A 26,192-nucleotide genomic window follows, 5' to 3' on the forward strand; every position below is an offset into this window, starting at 1 on the left:
GGCTTCGGGAGCCCTGGGTTTTACTCCTCATGTATTACTCTGTTTTGTGATCACCAGAATATCACTAATAACCTCTTTGACACTGAACCATTTTCCTGAGTTGTAATATGTGATTTAGACCAGATACAATTTAAGTCAATTCCAAAATCTAAAGGTTAAAAAAAAAAAATTTGCAGGAACATACTTTTCATTAAGTTTCCATCATACTATGCTTCCATCATCCTTTGCATTAATTTTTAATTTTTTGAAAATATTTGAAAAATCATTTTAAAACCAGTATGTATCTTATTTGCATGATGCCGTGTTATGGTAATTGAAATAGATACTTCTGGTTTTATTTCAGATTGTATCCCAAGGCATTCCCATGAGAGCAAGAATGATTCACTCTCTTTCAGGGAAAAAGTCTGCAATTCCCTACGGGACCAAGTCACAGGTCTGTTTACCCTGAAGACAGTGTTTGCTTACAGTTGAGTCTAATGTCTGGAACTTGATACTTGCTTATTGGTCCTTCCTTTCCTCTCTAGACCTATCTTTGACATTGCCTGTGTCAGTCTACCATTCAGAAACATATACTAGTTAACAAGTTAATTGATAGGAGACCCTTAAATAGGGCCCAGTTTCTAATAACCATTCAATAGGAGTTAGTTACGTTGTCATCACTATTAGGCTCTTTTTTGCCCGTATGCATCGCTCGTGGTGGCCTAGGACACCCTTTCTCTCCCATCTGCTTTCAGTTACATAGAGAAGATTACCATGTATTTATTGCCAAGCATAAAATGCAAGAACGACTCTAGAGGGTTTTCCCCAAACTGACTCTGTTGCCCCAAATTTAATTATAATGGAATTTATAGAATGAACCAAAAATGTTTTCAGTGCCGTATAATTCCTAAAACAACAGAGGCCAGATGGTGATGTAGTTCACAAAAGAAAATCCATTATCCTGCTTTGTGTTTTTCTTATCTTTACACGGTAACACACAAGAGTTGGGGAAAGTATGTATTTTTATCAAATATTTATACTTTCTAAGTTTGTTCCTTTGAGAATGAATGTACCAAACATCTATCAACCAGAGAAAAGCCTAACTTGCTTCATCCAACAAGGCCTCGTGTTATTAAGTGCAGAACCCAAGTGAGGTTTGTATTCTTTGAGTCTCTGAGCTCCCACAGAGCTCCCATTGCAGGGGGATCAGCAATTCTCTGATTCTGCTGGGATCTTGTTGAAATGCACGGTCTGACCATTTGGAGCCAGGATGGAGGCTGAGATTACGCATCCCAAACACACCCAGGTGGTGTCCGTGCTGCTGGCGTGTGGACCGCACGTTGGGCAGCAAGAGAAAGAACAGGCACTCACGGGAACAAGGTCTGTGTGGTGCTTGAAGCACCTCCCCCCTGTGAGGATGCTGCTATCAGAAAACAGAGAAACAGAAGATAATTAGTGTTGGGGAAGATGTGGAGGAATTGGAACAGCTGAGCATTGTTGGTAGGAATATAAAATGGCGCAGCCGCTATGGAAAACAGTCCAGTGGTTCCTCCCAAAATTAAAAATAGAATTTCCGTGTGATGTGTAGTTCCCCTTCTGGGTATCTATCCAACAGAACTGAAGACAGGGACTTGAAGAAATATTTGCACACTCATGATCATAGCGGCATTATTCACAAGAGTCAAAAAGCAGAAGTGACCCAAATGTCCATCAATGGATGGACGGATAAACGAAATGTAAGATAATAGAAAATATACATTGGTTTCTGCCCCTGGTTCCTGGCTCAGAACTTCTAAAACTCTTGTAATTTCCTAAATGATAAAAGCACTAGGAGATCTTTTGTTCTAATATTTGGTCTTTGTGGTTCATAACACATAGCTTCTAAATCCCTTGGAATTTCCTAGGTGATAAGAGTATCTTTTGTTCTAATGAACAAAGCCCTGGTGGGCTCGTGGATGGGGGCTGGTCAACAGAAAGACCGAGACATAATTAGAAGCTTGGAATTTTCCCAGAGAAGGGAGAGGGGCTGGAAGTAGAGTTAATAATCCATCATGTCCATGTGAGGGAGTCTCCACAAAAGTCCCAAAAGTATGGGGTTCAGAGAGCTTCCAGGTTCGTGAGCACACAAAGGTGCTGGTGGGAGAGTAGCACACCCAGAGAGGGCAGGCACGTATCTCGCCCTACACATCTTTCCATCTGGATGTTCATCTGCACCCTTGATCATATCCTTTCATGATACACTGATAAAGAGTAAATCAGCTGTTTTCCTGAGTTCTGTGAGCTGCTCTAGCAAAGAGGGGGTCATGGGAACTTCTGGTGGAGGACACCCCCCCCAATCTAGTGTCAGAGTGTTGTGAGATTGGTAGTAAGTGCAAGTAATGAAGACACTCCCTAGAGGAGAAGGGGAGGTTTTCTATACAATATACATTGGAATACTATTCAGCCTTTAAAAAAAAAAGAAAAGAAAAGAAATCCTGACACCTGCTACAACATGGTTGAAACTGGAGAACTTTATACTAAGTGAACTAAGCCAGTCACAGAAGGGCAGGTACACTATTACACCTATGCGAGTATCTAGAGAAGATGAATGCATGGAAACAGAAGGTGCGATGGTGGTTGCCAGGGCCTCGGGGGGAGGGAGAAATGGGGAGCCATTGTTTAATGGGCAGAGAGTTTCAGACGTGCAAGATGAAGCGCTCAGTCGATGCATGGTACGGATGGTCGCACAGCCATGTGAATGGACCAAATGCCACGGAACGTACACTTAAAAAGAGTTAAGACAGTAAATGTTATACCATGTGTGTTCTACTACAATTAAAATTTGCTTAAAAAGTGGCTGAAAAGTAAAACAGTCCAATAACTAAGTGCCTATGGGGATGGGAGGGTGGCGGGGAAGGATCAAAATTTTCCATTTAGTGACTTTCTAAAATAAGAACCCACTGAGTTGGGGGTTATAAAAACATAGGTACAGAGTCTTAATGCATGAGCCTGGCAGGAGAAGGAAGCAGAAGGAAGTCTACTGACCATCCATAGTCAGATCAACATTTTTGGATAATTAATATGTCCTGTTTCATCAGCCCCAACCTGGGCTTGGTGCTGTAGGAAAGAAACATAAGGTTCACTCACACCGGGCCCTGTAAGATGTAGTAACAACTGTAGCCTTTCCGTAAACAACTGTCCTTCTGTGTGCCACACCCCGTGCTTGTGCTATGTACCAAGGACCCGAGGACCGGGAGAAGAGCCTGCAACCTCGTGAGGACAGATGGTATTCAGGTTCTTGAAGAAAGGACTCTTCTGAGTGATGCTCAGCTGTGTGGTTCAGAGAGGAGGTAGCTTTGGTTTTCAAAGACCTCACAGAGAAAGTGAGGTGTGAAACAGACATTTTGTTTAAATATTAAATTGGAGCCAAAATGGCATTTTCCCAATTCAGTGAAGGTCTATCTATGGAGGGGAGTTGGGTGAGACCAGAATTCTAAAAAAATGTAAATTTTTTAGTGCCAAATGTGTATTGGATAAGAAAACGTATAATGCACTTTTGCATAACAGAATCTTACAGCAATCAGCAACCTTGGGCTCTTTGAATCCAACCACCTTGCTTTACAGATGAAGAGGTAGACTGCATGGGTACACGAGGTCAGCATCAAGGGAGCCACAGGGCGGCTGGGTCACGCACAGTGGCCAGCAAAGCACGGCGTAGAAGGTGCTCCCAGGAGCGCTGGGCAGGCTTGATTAGTTGCACTCTTTACTTTTGCTAAATTGACAGTGACCGTAGTAATCGTCCCACTTTTGTCTTGGATTCACAACAAATTAGCCACGTAGGCCAATTCCAACATCATTATCCCCCGCACCCCCGGAAATTGAGCCAATAGAGTCTGTGTAGACCAAGGAGGAAGACATGGTTCAGAATATCAGGAAAGTTAGATGAGCAGGGTGACCTGGCCTTGAGCCTGAAGCTGGCTTTCTTGCCCCCAGAGCCAAGGGAGACAGGAGGGGGCAGCTTCAACTCCACTGATGCCTGAGAAGGTGGAGGTGTTGGTGGGAGTTCCCATTTGGGGCCTTCAGTATATTAGAAGAGGCAGGAAATGAGCGCTTGCCCACGGATCCTGCCATTCTAGGTTCTTAAGAATTCAGTCACTCTAAATTTGCAGGCACCTCTCTTTGGTTTGCATTGTTACTTTTATAACAGGGTCAAACACGGGGCCTACATGAAATTGTTTTGAATCGCTCAGTTCCACAGCCTGTGGAAGTGCAAAGCCCTCCCTGTGACCCCAGGATTTCTGCAAACCTTCTATTGGCTTCCCCCCTTCTCTGAGCCTCCCTCCTCCACCTGTTTTCTCTGCCCTTCTCCTTGCCCGGGCCAGACTCTTCCAGTCTTCCTGGTTCCTGCAGTCTCCCTCCCAAATTGCCCTGGGAACTATCAAAATATTCCCTGATATACAGAGCAGGTCAGAGCTCCCCAATTTTATTAACGATGCAGAAAAATATATTTTGAAAATTTTCTTTAATTCCAGTGTAGTTAACGTACAGAGTCAATCGAGCCTCGCAACTGATAAAGAAAGAATATTTTCCCCACGTAAATGAGACTTCCTAATTTAAATGTCTCCTCACATACTATGAATAACAAGTGTGGTTTCCATCGAAACGAGGTGATTAATGACACGGAAGACTGAAAAACAAAACAAAGAGGCAAAGAATGAACAAGTCCCGTTAATTTTAATTTATAGCAAAGACACAGGAAGTTGTGTCCTCAGTCATTGTCTTTATAGCTGACCGAGTTATTTTTATACCAACTATAGGTTTATCTGTTAATATTAAATGTCTACTTTTGGATGAGGTGAAGATTTATAAATTAGCATATTTGGATTAAATGATGTGGTATTTCTAAATTTGGGAAACATATGCTTTAAATTTTTGAAGACTAGACTCACCCTGAATTGCAAGTCTGCGTTAAGACTTTGTGGACTCTGAGTAGGCACTTTTGTTTTTGTGGGTCCCTCTCTCTCTGAAAAAATAAATATTAAAAATTAGATTTTATGAGTGCATTGGTATAAAGATTAATCCAGACTGGATTCATTCTCATATATTCATTATATTTTTTTTCTTCTGATTTTAGTATCAACTGAAATTACAACATTTTCATGGCCCCCTAAAAGTATGTGGGCCCTAGGCGCTGTGCCCACTGTGCCTCAGGGAACAGTCAGCCCTGTTGAATTGTCCTATAAAGTCAGGAGAAAAGAACATGTGTCCCAGGGAGGGCTGATTCTACTACCCCCCCCCCCACGAACCCTTCCCCCACCACACTCCTTTCACATTGAAATGAGTGCCTTCAAAGTAGTCTCTCTAGGGAATAGCACGTTTATTCTAGTGATGCTGTCATTACTGAAGTTTTTCTAACAGCTTGATTTGGAGACCTAAGATGAAAATATGAGATTTCTGAGATGTTGTTAAAGCAAAACTATCTTAGTGAAAATAACATTTTTTGCTATAAGACGAGGATTTGATTTTTGTGGTATCAAACCTTAAAAAGCCTAAGTTTAAACTTGAACATTGTATTGTATGTATTTGGTTAAAGTGTTTATCTTTTTTAAAAAGGCTACTTAGTTAAATGGCTATAAAACTAAGCTTGCAACGTTCTGCTAGATATTTCCTATTGCTTAGTGAATAATGTGAGAGGTATTGGTCCATTCTCCAGAAGCAAACAGTATCTACTGTATTTTTCTTGCAGTATATTCTTTCTATAAGCAGAGAAAATCTAAACAAGGACCTATTGACTGGTAAGTCCAATGCTTTATTCAGCAATTGTCATTTCAGTAAAGTCCATGAGCCTAACTAACCTTGTCACATGACTTACTGGGATTTGCTTATGATTCCTTTTCATGGGTTGTTCGCGCGTTATTAGTGCCAGGCTACGTACAGTACAAAGTCCTTGAAAACTAGTAGTGGTACACCGTCCAGTGTCTTTCTCTCTCATCTTGTCACTGATCTAAATAAAAATCATTTGTTCGTCCCGCATTAAATTCCTGTTGCCTTCTGAGCACTGGATTGAATGAGTGCTCACTCCCTGAAGAACTCAGGGACTAGAGGAACAGCAGATACCCTCGAAGGACAGGCAAAGTGGCACAATTAGCTCCGCACTACAGAGAGATGAAAGGCAGCAGTTGGAGGCTGAAGAGGGCTGTGGTCTTCAGAGTATTGCGGTAATCCCTGGGCGCATCAGCCAAGCCCCAGACTAAAGCTAGAGCACAGGGGGCAGAGGGGGGGCGAAGGCTCGTGATATTTGTAGGAGAACAAGTAGATAGAGGGTGTAGGAGGTTGAAAAAGGACGTTGTGAAATATGCCCCGAAGACTTCAATGTGTTTCAGACCCACCCGTTCATGGAAAAGCCCCTGGATTGCAAATTTGCAGCTTGGATAATCAGTTCAATCACCTGCCAGGTAGCCCTTGATCGTAAGTTTTTTCACCTCGTCAGCATTTGCACTAATCAGGTCCATCCTCCACAGAGCATGACACTTGAATAATTCTGCTATTTTTCAAATCAGTTCCTCTGTGCAATTCCGCAGCCTCTGAGTTTTGGAGAGCAGAGTTTCTACATGGTTTATCTGTGTGTCTGCACAGCCCCCTACCCAGCAAGAGTTTGCGGTGTGTCTGTTGGATTGGATTGAACTGGCAGGAGTCATCGGCGAAGCTCACTCCTGCTGATTCACCAGGGACTTCAGAAATAGGGCTTAGTATTCTTCTTAATTCTACTTCTTTACTTATATTTGCAAGACTATCCTTTGGATGGGTAGATGTTGGGGGGGGGTAGGTTGCTTGGTATATTATATTGATCTCCAGAAGCCCCCAAACAGCTTTTTAAAAAGTAGTCGAGAGCAGACCTTAATCTCTTTAGTGCATCCTCTGAATTTATTAGGATAAAAATGAGAGCAAACATTCGCGGAGGCACCAGGAAGTATAGAAATCTCATTTCTATAGCCCTCCCAACAGCTCTGTGAGGTGGGAACTCTTTTCCCTCAGTTCTACAGGTGGTGAAGGCGGCTTCTGGAGCCCCACCCCACCCCCCAGCAGCCCACACTGTTAATCAGTGGTAGAGTCCGGGCTGGAGCTGGAGCCTGTACTCCAAAGTCCGTGCCCTTATCCCCTAGAGTCAGTGCCTCCAACATGACACATGAAACATCTGCTAACTGTAGGAGCTGCAGCTTGGCAAGAGCTGATCTTGGTGGACAGACCAGAAGCTCCCAGACCTAGTTTCCTTAGGAATGTGCTACACGGTGTGTAATTTCATAAATGCGTGAATAAAATGAATGCAGACTCTCTTCGCTCCTAAACGTTGTTTGACATATAAATTCTTTCACACGGGAGTGATTCTTTACACAAATGGGTGAGCCGTCGGCTTCCACGCGCAAATGCTTGCTCCTGACTGAACAACACCACCCCCTCCCCAAGACTCAGGAACAAAATCATTGCCCTGAACAATTGTTTCATGGTTCACTGGGGGGGCTGTTAAAAATCGTTAAGCAAACAAGGAGGAAAAGGACATGTGGTCAAGGCAGTGTGATAAACCCTGCATGAAACAAGTTTTATAAGTTTTCCTGCAGTCTTTGTCAGGGCCTTTATTCTGATGGTCTGCATCGTGGATTTTCTAGAGCAGTGCTATCCAAGACATGGCCACAAATGGCAGCCACATGTGTAATTTAAACTTTATATTAATCGCATTTAAAAACCAAAAAAGAAACAGGTGAACTTAAGTTTAACAATATATTTTAACCTAATATAGCCAAAATATTACTATTTCAATGTGTAATCAATACAATACTTTTTTTTTTTTTTGTACTGAGTTGCCAAAACCCAGTGTGTGTAACACATCTCCATTCCGACTAGCCCCATGTGGCTGCGGACCAGGACCGCACAGCTTGGGGGGTCAGCGTATTAGCATTTTTGCTAATGGCTTGGACCACAAAATGGTTTTTGTTAGGAAGCATATTCCAGGAGTAGTGTTTTGTGGAAAATTCTTTGGGATGTATTAGTATACACTTAAATAAAAAATATATTTTTTTAAGATTTTATTTATTTATTTGACAGAGAGAGAGAGAGAGAGCACAAGCAGGGGGAGCAGCAGGCAGAGGGAGAAGCAGATACTCCGCTGAGCAAGGAGCCTGATGTGGAACTCGATTCCACGGACTGAGCCACCCAGATGCCCCAAATAAAAAATTAATTTAATTTAATTTTTTAAAAGATTGATTCCACAAACACATTTTGTGTTTATAAAAGATATCCACAGTGGTTCCAATAAACTCTGATTTCTCTGAAGTTATTTTCCAAAAGATTTCTTAAACATAGATGAATAGATCTGATTTGTAGCTTTAATGACAATAAGGAGCCTGTAATTATGGGCCTCCTATCCATGAGAATTAATAGGGACAAAAATAATATTTTACTGCTATGACAAGAATATGATGAATTCACTACTTTCTATAGATTTCTAGCAGGCAAAATAAAAAAGCACCAAAATAATTCGATTCTCTTTATTGAGAAGTTTTAAATCTTCTTACTCATTTTTTTCTCTAAGTATTCTGGTGTTTGATTACAAAAAGAATTAGTATCAAAAATATTTGTGGGCTCTGAGAAACAAACTGAGGGCTTCAGAGGGGAGGGGGGCTGGGGAATGGGATTGGCTGCTGATGGGTAGTAAGGAGGGCACGTATTGCATGGTGCACTGGGTGTTATACGCAACTAATGAATCATTGAACTTTACATCAGAAACCAGGGATGTACTGTATGGTGACTAACATAATATAATAAAAAAACATTAAAAAAAATTGTGACAACATGACTCAGAAGTCTAGAGACTTACTAAAAAGAGATAAAGAATCAGGCATAGCATGAGAAAGGAGTTTGGCTGAGTATTTCTAATCACAAGTATATTCTTAAGTTAGAGGCAACTTTTAAAATATGTGATGCCTGCTTCTTTTCTAGGGTGACAACCATCATAGCAATGTAAAAATGTCCATAGTGGAATTGGTGGGAATTGTTTTATTGTTGTTTTTTGGTGTTTTTTTGTGGGTTTTCTTTCTTTCTTTCTTTCTTTTTTTTTTTTTTTTTTGAGGACGAGGATAGTTGGTTTGTATTCATCACTTTTACTACCAAATTATCCTGGAACATTTACCAAGTGGTTGTCAAATTACCATTTTAAGTACTTCATTTTTACATTCTTAAGAATAAACATCTCTGTCCTGCTGTTCTCAGAGAATGATGACTATTTCAATTTGATTAAGTGAAATGAGAATTGGAATTTCATTGCTCTTTGGTTTTCTTCTTTGTCTCCTCAGCTGTTGAGAAATACCCCAACGCAAAGGTGCACTTCGGCCACAGGCTGTTGAAATGTAACCCTGAGGAAGGAGTGATCACAGTGCTTGGGTAATCACCGGTCCCCCTATTGACTGCGGAGGTGAAGGGCTGACGCGGAGAACCGTATCTGTAAACTTTGTTCTCTGGCTTATTTGAAAGAGTTAAATGATTACTAAAAGGGATTCAAAGAATTTCAGATCAAACACCAGCCTTGGCTGCCTTCTAAACACCTACCCCAGTGAATCTTCTTGGTTCTCGTGCTGGCTCAGCGTCCTACCACGTTCCACAATGGTGGTCACCCTCTTCAAACGCTCTCTGCCCTTGAAACAGATGGCCCTCCACTGCCCTGCATTTCCTCTCCTCTTTCTGGAAACGGTTGGTCTGCCTCTCCTTGGCTGCCTCTGTTTCCTCTAAAGTTCTTAGACCCATGTCCCATTCTTGGGTTGTGTCATGGGTTCCCAGTTCACTCAGCAACCACTTATAAATTCACTTCGCTAAAGTGAACCTCTCTAGCCTGTGCCTCTGTCTCCACTCTCTTTACTCTCAGTCCTACTTCAATCCTAATCCAGGCTAGTTTCCTGTTCTGACACCTTCACAGGTACCTCTTGCCATGATCTCAAACACATCTCAAATTTTAACCACCTGTTTCTCTCCAAGCGTGTCTGCTCCTGACTTCCCTAGTGCTATCACCCAAATAATTAGAATCATTCTTGATGTGCCCTCTCCCGTGTTTCCTCCATTAAATCTATGACCCCTGCCCAGTCTTTCTTACTCCCTGATGGCTTCCGAACCTACGTCTTTCTCCTGAGCCCCGTGGTCCCTGGGCTGTCATGCCTGCACACTCAGGCCGCAACACTCACCTTGTCCTCTCCGTGTCCCCTCCCTCCTGCACTCTGCCTCCAGTTCAATACATCCAGTGCCGGATGAGTTTTCCTAAATTACCACTCTTCATAAATCATCCCCTCAATGGAAAGAGTTATTTTCTCTCTTTTGCCAGAAGAATATATTTAAACCTTGTCTTAACATTCAAAATTCTCTTCTTCTCCTCCCTCCCCACATTGTATTCTGTCCCTGAGCTTATCTTCCAATGCCCTCCACTCAAGCTAGACACTGCTCTTGGCAAGTCCCGGGCACACCCATGCTGTGGTCCATCCCTTGCCTCACTCTGCCTCCTTCTCGAGACTCCCTGCCTTTGTGCAGGGAGCTTTAGTCACACTTCCGTGGCCTGGCATGTCCTTATTAATGAGTACAGCAGTGTTATTCTCATTCTTGTGAGCAACACTATCATCAGGACAAGGGCTGTCATCTTCATTCTATAGCTGTCGCCTCCAAGCTCAAAGTCAGATACGTACAAGTGAGGAGTGGCCCCCTGAGTTGCTACGTTTTATACCCAAGCAGATGAACATCATCATTTTTACCACTGAACTGTTTTTGTAATGGTACCTTTTATTTTTCAGATCTGACGAAGTTCCCATCGATGTCACTTGTGACCTCATTGTAGGATGTGATGGAGCCTATTCCACTGTCAGAAGTCACCTCATGAAGAAACCCCGCTTTGATTACAGTCAGCAATACATTCCTCATGGGTACATGGAGCTCACGATCCCACCCAAGAACGGGGATGTAAGTCCTTTCCCTTCTCTGGCTCCTTCCCGCAGCCCTCCCACCTCTCGGACGAGGGACGACACGTGTTCTAGGGCACTCGTTCTTGGCAGCATGTCTGGATGAATTCTGAGGGCTGTCACAGTCCTTTGTAAGGCACAGTAGGTTGGGTGTGCAAATATCCCTTTGATAATATCACTTCTCCCCCTTGCCTTCAAGATATGCTTTCTTGAGTGGGCAGGAAAGAAGAGGCATCACAACTCCCCCACTGGAAATGCACAGGGAATTTGTCTGACATAATCATGTCATTTTTCTGTTTTTACTTGGGAGAAAAAAATGGGTCGGGAATCCTTCTGTATACTTAAAATCCAGATCTCTTATACTCATGACTGTATCAAATAATAGTTATTAAATAAAGTGAGTACCAAGTTGTTGCAAAGAGATTTCCATTGCATTTTTCTCATTTCCTGGTTCCCAAGTTCAACCCTATGTGGCCTGAGGCAAGTACATCCTAGGTGTGTTTTATATTGTCATAAGCAAATAAATGTAGTAACTTCCTAAGGGAAATTAAAATACCAACAAAATCAATAAGGATCTTGGCTTATAGGTAAAGATAAGTAAATAACATTCATTAAAATTTGATTTGCATATAGAACATTTGTTTTTAAGGTATGGATGCAATCTATCCCATTTGCAATTCAGACGCCTATAAAAATAGCTAGTCAATTTGTGATAGTGCTATTAATACTACCAGGTGTGTACCAAACTGTATCAGCCAGTCAAATCCGTATTTTAACATTAAATCATTGTCTATTTCTTCCTCCTGGTCACAAAAGTATTTAGTAATTCTGAAGTACTAATTTTATGGTTTTCATGAGGGCCTTGTTCTCGTGGCCCAGGATCTGATAATTCTGGGTTATAGGATAATAGGATTCTGTTGAAAAATTGCCCCACACTTGAGTGGACTCATGTCTCCTAATGTAGATTTAAGACAGCCATTTATTTTCTCTAGTTGTTCATATTTAATAGTGATGATTAGTGGTTTGCAAAAAGTCTCTGCTCTTAAAAAAAAAACAGCGTTTTGACGTAGCAATGGGACCCAGACACCTGGGAGTATTTTAACATGGCCCCAAAACAATCCTAGGAAAACTCCCTTCCTTCCTTCCTCCCTTCCCTCCCTTCCTTCTCTTCTTCTTTCCTTCCTTCCCTCATTTGTCTGTCTCTCTGTCCCATGCCCCCTTTCTTTAACATGATAGACTCCTCATTCCATCTCCGAGGGTTGAAGTGGGGGAGAAAGATTGGGTGAGGGACAGCATGGGTGAATATTGGGGGTGCTTAGGGAATTGGTTGGGAGGCTCATCTCAAAGCTGCTTTTGTTTATCAAGCACATGTTTGGAGAGACTTGTGGTGAGGGCCCAGTGGTGATTATTGGAGACTGACCTGGGGACTGCTCTTGGATAAAGATATCTATTGAGAGCATGACTTGATAATAAAGAAGCTGAAATTTTAAAGGATTATTTTCTAGAGTCATGAAATATGCGTGAGCGTCAAAATATTCTTGGTATCACAGTTGCTACATCAAAACAACATATAAACCACCAACGGTGAGGATGAGGTGGGGGTGGGGGGTATGTATTGTCTCCCAAACTTTGTCATCGGCTGTTTGAACCTTCACTATTGCAGTAAATGAGAAATCAGTTTCAGCGGCCACTTCTCCACTCTTATCTTTTGGAGTTCTAAAAGGTCTTGGACGTGGTCAGAAGATAGCAAGAAGGAAAGGCAAGGACCATGGGCCTCATCCAGGCTGGTCTCCTTACTCACACTTCCTAAAGTCCTCGTTTCTGCCGTCTGTGCTTTGCTCAGCAAGCTAACCCCCACCCAGAAGCCACGTCCTTCACTCCTATCTAATCTCTGACTCCTTCGTAGTTTTAAGCACCCCGGCCCCACGAATCTCTTCCCTGCCCAGCTTTTATTTCCCACCCTTCTACCTCAGCATCTGCCTAGTCAACCGCACGTAACCTCTTTGAGGGCAGAGAGTTACGCACACACGCATTTCTGTGTCTGCGTGTTGAGCTTTTTCTGAGGCTCTGAGCTGAAAGGCCAGGAAGGAAGACACAAAGAACTCTAACTGTAAAAATGCTGGCGAGGAGCCTATGCCGTGCTTTCTATGTCCTTACCGTGTAAGATACACACGTGACAGGTGCTCCCGGAGCTTTGTAATAAGTCACGGGTACTTGAAAGGGTTGGAAACGGATTCCATGTTCTTACGTGTATCGTGCCCCCAGGAATCTCCAGGATTAGGGTCGCTGGGCCTTTGGGTTAGCTGATCTGCCCAAGCAATCAATACTCAGTCTTGCTGCTATTGGGTTGTCGTGGGGTCGCTAAAAAGAGAAGACTTTCCTTCTATCACTTATGTTGTCGGAAGCAAGTGATAAGAGGCTTGTTGGTACAATTTTATTTTGCCCGTGAAATTTAAACTTAGTTTCTGTTCATACAAATAAGTCCCCAAGTAAGGTGAAAAATAGAATATAAAAATACCACACACACACAGACACGTACATATATAGTTTATGTATGTATGCGTGTAATGTGTATGTATATATGTGTATGGGGGGGTCTGTGTGTGTGTGGAAATGAAGAGAGATAGAGAGAGAAGACACCTCACAGCTTGTTCTCAAATTTTGAATTTTATCTGGTATCGAGAACCCACCTAAGTTATATGGATTTCTAAAGACAGGATAGAAAGCATTTTTAAGATAATTTCTACTTTAAAACAGTAGGTGTGCATATCGCCATGTGTGTGATACCAGTTGAATCACTATGGAAACGATCATGACAGAGCAGAGTCAGTTTCAGAGATGTTCTGCATTCACGCACTAATCCCACACAAATATAATTTTTCCCCCTACAGTACGCCATGGAACCGAATTATCTGCATATTTGGCCTAGAAATACCTTTATGATGATTGCACTTCCTAACACGGTAATATAGAATTTATCAATGTAATTTTGCATCTATAATTTAAGTTTTTCATTACTTTTGTATTTTGTATGTATTCCTAATGACTTTTATACTTAGCATGTGTATACCCAGCATCACTGTTTAGTCTGTTTAGTGATTATGTCGTTGAAACTTTGGGATTCCTGAGGGAACACCTGAAGGAATTCCAGTTATTTATAGTGGAAAGGAGAACACATGTAAGTGACAAGTGGCTGTTTGCGTGTGGTGGGGCCCCTCCTCTCCCCCAAGACGGTGTAGGAGGAAATGGCCTTTAAGTAAAGCCCAAGAGATTCAAGTTCTACATGAGGCAGTCCTTCCAGTCTGTGAGGTGTCTGGGACATTGGAATACAGGTTGTCCAAAAGGGGCATGGCTGTTCTTCCATTAGACCCTAGAGACTTTTTTTGCTCTACAGCTCTACCTATGCATTTCTCTAGACGGTCTTCTTCTGCCGCTCGGCAGCGATGCTGGGGTCCTGGGCCTCTTGATGTTATCTGAAAAGGAACAAGAGACAGGAAAAGCGAAGAGAGATTCAATCCCACCAGCCGATTAGTAATCTACGGAGGGTGGTGTTTGCTTGGTGAAATGGCCGAGGTTTACCGTGTAGAAATTCTCATAAGCAAGCTGGGGAGCACGGGGGACTTGGCGGGGCTTTTCTTTGGGAGTGAGGGGAGAAAGCCAGGCTGTCTTCCCGCCGGCCTGGACATTTCTGCCGGGTGCGCCTCGGCCACAGCAAGAACCTGAGACTAGATTCTCTCACACTCTTCCTCTTCTCGCAGAACAAATCTTTCACGTGTACTTTGTTCATGCCCTTTGAAGACTTTGAAAAACTTGTAACCAGCGGTGATGTGCTGACTTTCTTCCACAAGTACTTTCCAGATTCCATCCCTCTAATTGGAGAGTAAGTGTCAAGATGCGTCTTTCGCTCCACTGGTGTGAGTTACTCAAAATTCAAATAAAGGGGACGTGCCTTACTTCCGTTGCGATTCAACGTGACTGGTCCTGGACAGGAAGCCTGCCTTAGGGCAGAAGTCTAAGGCGGATGTTGTGCTGTGAGTGGGGATTCTGAAAACCCCACGACAGGGCCAGTTTCCCTGAGAAAAACAAGTCACCCCCGTCCCCAGGCCTTTCTGCCTCCTGTGTTGGCTCTCAGCGCCCTCAAGGTTGGTGTGTTGCCGAGCAAGGCTCTGCTTCCCTCTGCTGGTGGACAGACAGGGCCAAGGCCCAGCAGATGCAAGTCTGGGTCCTCACTTACTAGCAGGTTTCGCTTTCTAGCTCGCAGGGCCCTCACGGGAACATGGCGATACATAGCGGCCCCTGCCCCAAAGGGCGGAGAGGACTGGACGAGTTCATGCCTCTAGAACATTCCGCACAGGGCCAGGCACATGCAGAGCCCCCAGCTGGCAGCGAGCTTGTTAGCTGTCTGGTTTATGACCCACGGCCCCTTTGGCCCCTGTCAGTGCCACCCTTCCCAGGGGCTTGTCACTGGGTCTCACTAAGTGCCTCAGCCCCCAGTGTCCCTCGCTGGAATCCAGCTCGCTCTCCACCTCCAGCAGTGGTTTCATGGAGGCAGCAGAATGCTGCAGAAAGTGAGATTTAACCCTGTTTCCGCCCGTCCCTCCCTGAGTCTCAGATTTCTCATCTTTCCAATGGGCATCAGGATATCTTCCCTTGGGGGGCAGCTGTGACCTTTGAGGGAGGGGCATACACTAAGTATGTGAAAGGAGTGGCCCGATGCCAGCCCACGGCAGGTCTCTTTAAAATGGTCACTTTCCATCCTTACTTGCAGGTTCAGTGTGCGCTGATCTCTCTTTCCCTGATGTTGGGAAATCTCTGCACACCACAATTTATCTCTTATGGTTCGTGGTTATTTCCTGCTTCTCCAACCAGACTTAAAATTCTTGAGGGTATCCTCTACTTCCACCTGCCACAAAACCTCTGTAGATAACTGGCACTCACTAGCTTCCAAATCTATACAAAGTCGCATGCATTTTAATTTTGGTTTCTGTAGCTTAATCAGATGCAGAACATCTCAGTTTTTCCATTAAAACCTAAAACACACCATAACGGCTGAAAATTGCATGACCCGTACGCACCATAACAAATATTACGACACCTCACACAGCCGTATTTCGAGTTCTTGAAGTGCAGTCAACTTGCCCTGGTTGGATGTGATTAACATTGTTGAGAACAAAACAGGTAATTACAACAATGGAATTTCAGGAACTAGAGGAAACTTTCTTTCCTGTTTTACTCCTTTCCTGTTTTCTTCCTGGCATTTTTGTGTATTTCTCAGTAAAATCCAGTGGTAATGAAGTCAGTACATCTGCAAGAATGATGCAGGATTTAATACCCAACGTAAGGTGCTTACGTTCTGGTTGTTTCCCCCGAAGGCAAGCCCTGGTCCGAGACTTCTTCCTGTTACCAGCGCAGCCCATGATATCTGTGAAGTGCTCTTCTTTTCACCTGAAGTCACACTGTGTGCTGATGGGGGACGCAGCTCATGCCATCGTGCCCTTTTTCGGGCAAGGAATGAATGCAGTAAGTCCTTTCTCCCAAAGTCAGTCAGTCTCAACTAAAAAATCGTAAATAACAATCATGTCTAAAACTCCCCCCACATGATGTCTGAGAAAGCAATCGATTCCACAGTCCTACCCGCTGTTTGGGTGATCACTAACCGTCGTCTGGTCTTGGTTGTTTGATCCCGTAGTTGCACATAGGAAAGAGCAATAAAGGATAAGATGGTTTTTATGTGCTGTCCGAAAATATATTGATAGCTTGAAATTTGGGAACTTGACTGTCAGCAATTCAAGGCTTGATTTAAAAAATTTCTTAGAGGTTATGCATAATATAAAACGTTAGGCTCAAAAAAAGAAAAAGAGCCCAAAGTGCCTGTTGTTTTCTCCACTTTTTCTTTCCAAAGGACAGGAAAACACAATCAGCACAGTTGAGTAGGGCTATGAAATAGATTTGATGTTGGGTAATGCTGCTTTCATGGAAGTTTTATTGTTCTGGCTAGAAAAAATATTTCTGAAAAGAAATAGGCTCAAATATGAAACATTAATTTCAAGGAATCCTAAAATAGTTATCTAGACAGACAGTTATTTTGTGTGTGTTTGATAACTAATAGCTTTATAATCACAGTCTTCTATTGTTTTGGTGATTGGGATCTATTCCAAGTGTAAATAGGCTATAAATCTAATCACTTGTATTTTCCATGAAGTAGTGGTAAACACTTCGTTTTACAAAAACCTAAGAACACACCAATTTTAGGATAGTGGATAAGGGCTCCGGCTCTGGCAATATAAGGCCCAGTCCAAATCCTGGCTCCAGGATTTATTAGAATATGTTCTTGTTCAATTACTTAAACTTACCTTTACTTCCTTGTCTGTAAAATGGGTTTTCAATAGTGCCTACAGCATAGAAGTTCTTGGGGAATAAATGAATTAATTAAGTAAAGAATTTAAAAGTGTTAGTATCTTGGCCTCTATGGTACTCTGCATCTCTAACTTCCTGTAGCATTAATAGTCTATATAGCTGACAAGTGTATTTATTTACTTCAGATGTAATCTCTATAACTGATGTGAAAAATATTTTTTTAACTTGTACATTTTTTAATATTGTCTCTAAAACTATAGTTTGAATTCCTAGAAAGCAGGAAACCTAGATTTTTATTTTCTTCTTCCCCTCTGCGTTTAGCGTAAAACCTTATTAGAGTTAATTTTGTGGACTTCTTGACATTGGAAATTTGCTTTGATCTTTGGCTTAAAGGAACTACATTAATATGAGAGTTCTATTGTGTTATTAATTGTTCTAAGTGTGAAGCTTAAAGACCCGAATAGTTTAAATAAAATTCAAATACTCATGGTAGAGCAACATAATTATTCTTGCTTCTTAAAGAAGCAATGGAATCCATCAAAATTACAAGAGTAATTTAAAATTTTGATCAGATTCCAAATCATTATCATCAATATGCATTAGGCAAAGACAAACCATCAAGTATGCAGTTGATGGTCTTTTATAATCATAATTTACGCCAAATGTGACCAAGCAGCTGTTGCGTGCCGGTTGAAGGCAAACATCCTCTGAATTATACTCACCCCTGGGAAGTCTGTTCAAAATTACTTAGAAGCTTTCATTATTTCCAGTTTCTTTTTTCCCATTTTTTCTTATTTCAGGGCTTTGAAGACTGCTTGGTATTTGATGAGTTAATGGATACATTCAATAATGATCTTAGTAAGTAAAATTTGTCAAATGGACCTGGACTAGCCCTGCTGATTAATTGTGGACCTATTTCTGACCCTGGATGAGCGCAAACCCATGGTGCATATTTCCTGTTCAGGATTAAAAATTTTCTATTAGCAGCCTATGCCACTGGTACCCGTGTCAGACAAGGAGTGCCCAGAGAGGGAAACATAGTTGCTTTTAAGGTTTGCACCTGGAGGTTTGTGCAGGGATCCCCACAAAGAAAGAAGTTCCCAGGACCAACACTGGCCCAAAATATGCTCCTTGCTCTCCCTTTCCACCTGGGGAATCCACACCCTCATCCCCTACAGCGTGCCCCAGAAACCCTTGTAGGAGCTCCAGGCTTTCCTGGGTGTTGCCTCATCAGTGTTGCAGCTGCTGCTTTATTTGCCTTTGGTTAAAACTGATTCCTCCAAAAGGATTGATTTGACAGATACTGGACTTTAGGATTTTTATATGTAATGTTGAAATTAACTAAATTAAATGTACACCATTTCAGCTGTAAAAGAAGTTGCCAACAATAGCCCGAGACCTGGATAACTTTTACTGCTTCTCGGCACCCCGTGGTCTCAAGGGCTATCTCTGAACTTAAACCTCATTCGGGGAAAGGATAAACCTAGAGAACTGGCTTCGAGTCTACACCCGGATTCCAGTCCTGACTCGCCAACTTATTAACTGACTTATTGAGCAAGTCGTTTCAGGTTTTTCAAATCTCAGGTTTTGTTTTTTTTCTTTTCCATCTATAAAGTGGGGACAATAATACTAACTTCAGAGAGATGTGAAAATGAAGTGAAATTATTTGTGTAAAGCTATTTTATTAGTTTCAGAGGTAGAGTTTAGTGATTCATCAGTTGCATACAATACCGAGTGCTCGTTACATCACGTGCCCTCCTTAATGCCCGTCACCCAGCTCCCCTCCATCAACCTTCAGTTTGTTTCCTGGAGTTTAGAGTCTCTTAGGGTTTGTCTCCCTCTCTGATTTCATCTTATTTTATTTTTCCCTCCCTTCCCCTATGATCCTCTGTTTTGTTTCTTAATTTCCACATAAATGAAATCATATAATTGCCTTTCTCTGATTGGCTTATTTCACTTAGCATAATACTTTCTAGTATCCGTGGAAGATGAATGGATAAAGAATTGGGGTATGTATACACAATGGAATGTTACTCACTCATCAGAAATGAAATCTTACCATTTGCAATGACGTGGATAGAACTAGAGGGTATTATGCTAAGTAAAGCTTTTTTTTTTTTTTTAAAGTCTGGCACAAAGTGAGTTCACAGTAAATGTTTGTGATGGTGTAAGAGGAAGTCCTTGGACACTGGTGTCTGGATCAGATGAGACTAGAGGGTCCAGGGTAAAGTTCTTCTGGTTTTCTGCCTTCCTTCTCCAGTCCTCTTGCTCAGATGCTCCAGATCTAGAGGCATTTTGTTGCCTCCCATCTCTCCCCTGGTGGGACTGGTCTGCATGTGATGGGGATGATGGAGGGGATGTTGCCTCCCGCCTCTCCCCTGGTGGGACTGATCTGCATGTGATGGGGATGATGGAGGGGATGGAGGGTTCACATGTCAAAACATACTGTCAGCACTGGTCTTGGTTACTACAGAACAAAGATAAAACAATACTGATTATGACAGTGCTACTTATAACTAGCATTACTGAACATTTCATATGTGTTCGGTATCTTGCTTTATTTTTTAATCCATTTTCTCATTTGGTCTCTGTGGAAGGCATGGAACATAGGTACTATTCTTGTCCCTATTTTACAACTGAGCAAATCTAAGCTTAGAGACTTAGAGTAACTCACCCAAAGTCATATAGCTGCAAGTGTTGAAGCTGCGACTGACAGCCAGGTTCTCTGACTTTTGAAATGGCATCCTTAATAACTAGTGTGGATTGGCCATGTGAGAGTTATCTTGGCTAGTCATTCGTTTATCAAGTATTTACTCAGTATTTACCATTTACCTGGTTAAGATTTCAGACGTGAATAAAACATGAGGCCAGCCTCTGGGAGGTCAAGGGATTATAAGGTGTCTTCGGTGCAGTGAAACCATGTGCCTGAGGTGTCAAGAAAGGACGAAAAGGAGAGTAGCAGATTCTAAGTGGGACTGGGGAGGGGGTCACTGACAGTCATTTCTATGAGCTGCTTTCCACTTGTGAAATAAAATAATGATTTGCTAACCAACAAGTATATATTTTATTAACTTTATCTTAAGTTTTATTTAATCACAATAGAAAATGCCTCTGTGTTATTGTTCAGTATTCATAGATTATTGGTCATTCAGCCTGGTTACCCAGAGTTTAAAAGATTAGAACAGTGGTAGAATATACACCATTTAATCTGATTGGTGTAGAGACTGGCACATTTTCGTAGACTGTATTGGAAACGATGTATTATTCAACTTGGCTCCTAGGTATGTGTCTTCCTGAATATTCGAGATTGAGAATTCCAGATGACCACGCAATCTCAGACCTGTCCATGTACAATTACATAGAGGTGAGTGAGGGGGTTGGGCTTCATTCCATGAGATCTTTCCTGACAGTCTAACAGATAGTCTTTTCTTTTTAAACAAAATTTTTAAAATTTGAATTCCAGTGTAATGAACATACAGTGTTATATTAATTTCAGTATAGAATACAGTGATTCAACAATTCTATACATTGCTCAATGCTCATCATGGTAAATACACTCTTTAATCCCCATTACCTCTTCCCCTCATTCCTCCACCCACCTCCCCATTGGCGACCACCTGTTTGTTCTCTGCAGTTAAGAGTCTATTTTTTGTTTGTCTCCTTTTTTCTTTGTTTGGTCTGTTGCTTGATTTCCACATATGAATGAAATCATATGGTATTTGTCTTTCTCTCTTATTTCACTTAGCGTAATAGACTCTAGACCCATCCATGTTGTTGTAAATGGCAAGATTTCATTCTCTTTTATGTCTAATATTCCATTAGATAGATAGATGATAGATGATAGATAGATAGATAGATAGATAGACAGATATCTCACCTCTTATTTATCCATTGATCCATCAGTGGACACTTGGGTTGTTTCCATAGTTTGGCTCTTGTAAATGATTCTTCAATAAACATAGAGGTGCATATATCTTTTCAAATAGTGTTTTCATATTCTCGGGTAAATAGTAGTGGAATTGCTGATTCATATGGTAATTCAATTGTTAGTTTTTGACAAACCTCCATACTGTCTTCCACAGTTTGCACCAGTTTGCATTCCCACCGATAGTGCACGATGGTTTTTTTTTTTCCATATCCTTGTCAACACTTGTTGTTTCTTATGTTTTTAATTGTAGCCATTCTGACAGGTGTGAGGTGATATCTCGTTATGGTTTTGATTTGCGCTTCTCTGATGCTGAGTGGTGTTGAGCATCTTTTTGTCTGTCTGTTGGCCGTCTGTGTGTCTGCTTTGGAGAAGTATCTGTTCACGTCTTCTGTCCATTTTTAATTGGATTGTTAGGGGGTTTTACGTGTTAAGGTGTATATGTTCTTTATATTTTGGATACTAACTGAATATCCAATACATCATTTGCAAATATCTTCTCCTATTTTGTGGGTTTTGTTGTCTTTTAGTTTTGTTGATCATTTCCTTTGCTCTGCAGGAGTTTTTATTTTGATTTAGTCTCAATAGTTTATTTTTGCTTTTGTTTCCCTTGTCTCAGGAGGCATAGCTAGAAAAATGTTGCTAAGGCCAGTATCAGAGAAATTACTGCCTGTGCTCTTTTCTAGGATTTTTATGCTTTTGGGTCTCACATTTAGGTCTTTAATCCATTTTATTTTTGTGTATGGTGTAAGAAAGTGGTCCAGTTTCATTCTTTTAGATGTGGCTGTCCAGTTTTCTCAATACCATTTGTTGAAGAGACCATCTTTTTCTCATTGGATATTCTTTCCTGATTTGTTGAAAATTATTTGAGTATATACTTGTTTCTGGGTTTTCTGTTCTCTTCCATTGATCTACGTGTCTATTTTTGTGTCAGTATCGTACTGTTTTGGTTACTACAGCTTTGAAGTATATCTTGAAGTCTGGGATTGTGATACCTCCAGTTCTATTCTTCTTTTTCAAGACTGCTTTGTCTATTTGGGGTCTTTTGTGGTTCCATACAAATTTTAAGATTTGTTCTAGTTCTGTGGAAAATGCTGTTGGTATTTTGACAGGGATTGCATTAGATGTGTAGATTGCTTGAGGCGGTACAGACACTTGAACAGTGTTTGTTCTTCCAGTCCGTGAGCATGAAATGTCTTTCCATTTGTTTGTCGTCTTCAATTTCATTCATTAATGCTTCCTAGTTTTCAGAGTACAGGTCTTTCACCTCCTTGGTTAAGTTTATTCCTGGGTATTTTATTATTTTTGGTGCAATTGTAAACGGGATTGTTTTCTTACTTTCCCTTTTGCTCCTTCATTATTAGTGTATAGAAATGCAATGGATGTCTGTATATTAATTTTGTATCCTGCAACCTTACTGAACTCATTTATCAGTTCTAGTAGTTTTTTGGTGGAGTCTTTAGGGTTTTCTATATATAGTATAATGTCATCTGCAAACAGTGAAAGTTTTACTTCTTCCTTACCAATTTGGATGCCTTTTATTTCTTTTTTTCTCTGATTGCTGTAGCTGGATTTCCACTGTTATGTTGAATAAAAGTGGTAAGAGTGGACATCTTTGTCTTGTCCCTGATCTTAGGGAGAAAGCTCTCAGTTTTTCACCAGACTATGATGTTAGCTGTGGGTTTTTCATATATGGCCCTTATTATGTTGAGGTATGGTCCCTCTAAACCTACTTTGTCGAGGGTTGTTACGATGAAAGGATGTTGTACTTTGTCAAATGCTTTTTCTGCATCTATTGAAATGATCATATGATTTTTATCTTTTATTGATGAGATGTATAACATTGATTGATTTGTGAATATTGAACCACCCTTGCATCCCGGGGATAAATCCCACTTCATCACGGTGAATTATTTTTTTAAAGTATTGTTGGATTTGGTTTGCTAATATTATGTTGAAGATTCTGGCATCTATAGTAATCGGAAATATTGGCCTATAGTTATCTTTTTTGTGCTGTCTTTACCTAGTTTTGTATTAGGGTAATACTGGCCTCATAGAATGAATTTGGAAGCATTCCTTCCTCTTCTGTTTTTTGGAATAATTTGAGAAGAATATGTATTAATTCTTTAAATGTTTGGTAGAATTCACCTGTGAAGCCAACTAGTCCTACACTTTTGTTTGTGGAGAGTTTTTTGATTTCTGATTCAATTTCATTGCTGGTAATTGGTCTGTTCAAATTTTCTATTTCTTCCTGATTCATTTTGTGATGTTGTATGTCTCTAGGCATATGACATAAAATTTTTCATCATATTATTTTATAATCCTTTGTATTCTGTGGTGTCAGCTGTTATTTCTCCCTTTTGTTTCTGATTTTGTTTATTTGGGTCTCCTCGCTGTCTCTCTCCCTCTCCCTTTGATGAGTCTGACTGAAGATTTATTAATTTTGTTGAAAATTTCATAGAACTAGCTCCTGGTTTCACTGATCTGTTCTATTTTTTTAAATTCTTATTTCATTTATTTTTGCTCTAACCTTTATTATCTCCTTCCACTGGTTTGGGGTTTTGTTTGTTGTTCTTTTTCTAGTTCCTTTAGGTGTAAGTTTCGGTTGCTTCAGATTTTTCTTGCTTCTGGAGGTAGGCCTGTATTGCTATAAATTTCCTTCTTAAAACAGCTTTGCTGTATCCCAAAGATTTTGGACCATTGTGTTTTCATTTTCATTTGTCTCCATGCATTGTCTCCATGCATTGTCTCTGATCTCTTGGTTGACCCATTCATTATTTAGTAACATGTTATTTAACCTTCATGTATTTATGTTCTTTCTAGACTCTTTCTTGTGGTTGATTTCTAGTTTTATAACATTGTGGTCAGAAAAGATGTATAGTATGACTTTGATCTTTTTTAATTTATTGAGACTTGTTTTATGCCCTAATGTGTGATCTTTTCTGGAGAATGTTCCATGTGTTTTAGGATGGAATGTTCTAAATATATTATTAAATCCATCTGGTCCAATGTGTCATTCAAAGCCACTGTTTCCTTGACGATTTTGTTTGGATGATCGATCCACTGATGTGTGTTGGATGTTAAAGCCCCCTACTACTATTGTATTACTATCGATTACTTCTTTTATATTTGTTATTAGCTTCTTTATGTATTTGGGTCCTCCCATGTTGGTGCATAAATATTTACAATTTCTCTATCTTCTTTTTTTTTTTTTTTTAAGATTTTATTTATTTGACAGAGAGAGAGACAGCCAGCGAGAGAGGGAACACAAGCATGGGGAGTGGGAGTGGAGGAAGCACGCTCCCAGCGGAGGAGCCCAATGTGGGGCTCAATCCCAGAACGCCGGGATCACACCCTGAGCCAAAGGCAGTCGCTTAACGACTGAGCCACCCAGGCGCCCCAACAATTGCTCTATCTTCTCATTGGATTATTCCCTTTATGATTATGTAATGTCCTTGTCTCTTGTTACAGTCTTTATTTTAAAGTCTATTTTTTCTGATATAAGTATGCTACTCTGGCTTTCTTTTCAGTTCCATTTGCATGATAAATGTCTTTCCATCCCTTTACTTTCAATTTGCATGTGTCTGTAGGTCTGAAATGAGTATCTTGTAGGCAGCATATAGATGGGTCTTACTTTTTGTATCCTTTCTGTCACCCTGTCTTTAATTGGAGCATTTAGCCCATTTACATTCATTGTAATTATTGATAGGTAGTACTTATTGCCAGTTTGTTGCTTGTTTTATGATTGCTTTGTAGTTCTTTTCTGTTCCTTTCTTCTCTTGCCCCCTTCTCTCATGGTTTGCTGGCTCCTTAGTGTTATATTTGGATTCTTTTCTCTTTATTTTTGCATATCTATTACTGCTTTTTCATTTGTGGTTTATATATAACAAAGAATGCTTACAGAAGTCTATATTAAGTTAATGGTCACCTAAGTTTGAGCCCATTCTAAAAACACTAATTTTTTACTCCTCTCCTTCCATCCCACATTTTAGGTGTATGGGTATATTTAAATCCTTTTATTTTGTGAATCCCTTGACTAATTCTATAGATATACTTATTTTTACTGATTTTTTGCTTCCTTTTTTTCTTACTCTTACTTACGGTCTTTCCTTTCCACTCAGAGTTGCCTTTAACATTTCTTGTAGGGCTGGTTTAGCGTCATTAATTCCTTTAACTTTGTTCCAAACCAGCCAGGAAACAATGGCAATTAGTCATTGGTCCCACAGACTATCCCTAGATCTGGTTGAACAAATCTTTCACTGACATAGAGTTCCCGTGTTGCCCCCTGAGCAAAATAGAGTTCTCTAACAGGTTTTGTGCAATTGCTCAATCTTTTCAAGGTAATGTCTTATACTTCTACTAAACAGGATTGGAAATGACTGTTAAGGAAATAAGAATTTGACTGCTTTGAGTCCAGCTTTGCAGTGAATGGGAATATGTTGTAGTAAAGAAATGAACGTTACTTATTTGAAGTACTCCTTCAGACTCTTACGTTATTGCAGATGCGAGCACATGTCAACTCGAGGTGGTTCATCTTCCAAAAGAACATGGAGAGATTTCTTCATACTGTTATGCCATCCACCTTTATCCCTCTCTATACCATGGTAAGGTCTGGATTTAAGACATCTTCTCATTTTATTCTTCCGTTTAGCCATTAGCCATTAAAGAATCACAAGAATGCTTTTTAAACTTCCTTTCAGGTCACCTTTTCCAGAATAAGATACCACGAGGCAGTGCTACGCTGGCATTGGCAGAAAAAGGTCAGAACAAATTGAAGTTCATAGAGTTATCGTTAGGATTCTTCAGGAAAATTCAGAAATGATGTGACAGACACCAAATGTTTGCTTCCAAATAAAAACTGTCTTGGGTATACAGAGGATAAAGTGCATAATGAACAAAGTACAAAAAGGGAGAATGAAAGAGTGAGCAAGCAAGAGGGAGACAGAGAGAGAGAGAGAGAGAGA

At 40.8% G+C, this 26,192-nt stretch overlaps 1 protein-coding gene across 1 annotated transcript in view; it reads left to right on the top strand.

Annotated features, from left to right (window-relative positions):
* The window catches only part of KMO (kynurenine 3-monooxygenase), a 47,247-nt gene that overhangs the window by 19,584 nt on the left and 1,471 nt on the right, over positions 1 to 26,192 (top strand). Inside the window, 11 exon segments of the mRNA XM_026487578.4 lie at positions 344 to 433; positions 5,705 to 5,753; positions 9,306 to 9,393; positions 10,782 to 10,947; positions 13,838 to 13,909; positions 14,705 to 14,826; positions 16,319 to 16,466; positions 18,104 to 18,161; positions 20,585 to 20,667; positions 25,731 to 25,832; positions 25,929 to 25,988. Of these exon segments, the coding sequence (XP_026343363.1) occupies positions 344 to 433; positions 5,705 to 5,753; positions 9,306 to 9,393; positions 10,782 to 10,947; positions 13,838 to 13,909; positions 14,705 to 14,826; positions 16,319 to 16,466; positions 18,104 to 18,161; positions 20,585 to 20,667; positions 25,731 to 25,832; positions 25,929 to 25,988 (1,038 nt within the window).

This window comes from Ursus arctos, unplaced genomic scaffold (genome assembly GCF_023065955.2).
Source record: "Ursus arctos isolate Adak ecotype North America unplaced genomic scaffold, UrsArc2.0 scaffold_2, whole genome shotgun sequence".
Taxonomy (NCBI): Eukaryota; Metazoa; Chordata; class Mammalia; order Carnivora; family Ursidae; genus Ursus; species Ursus arctos.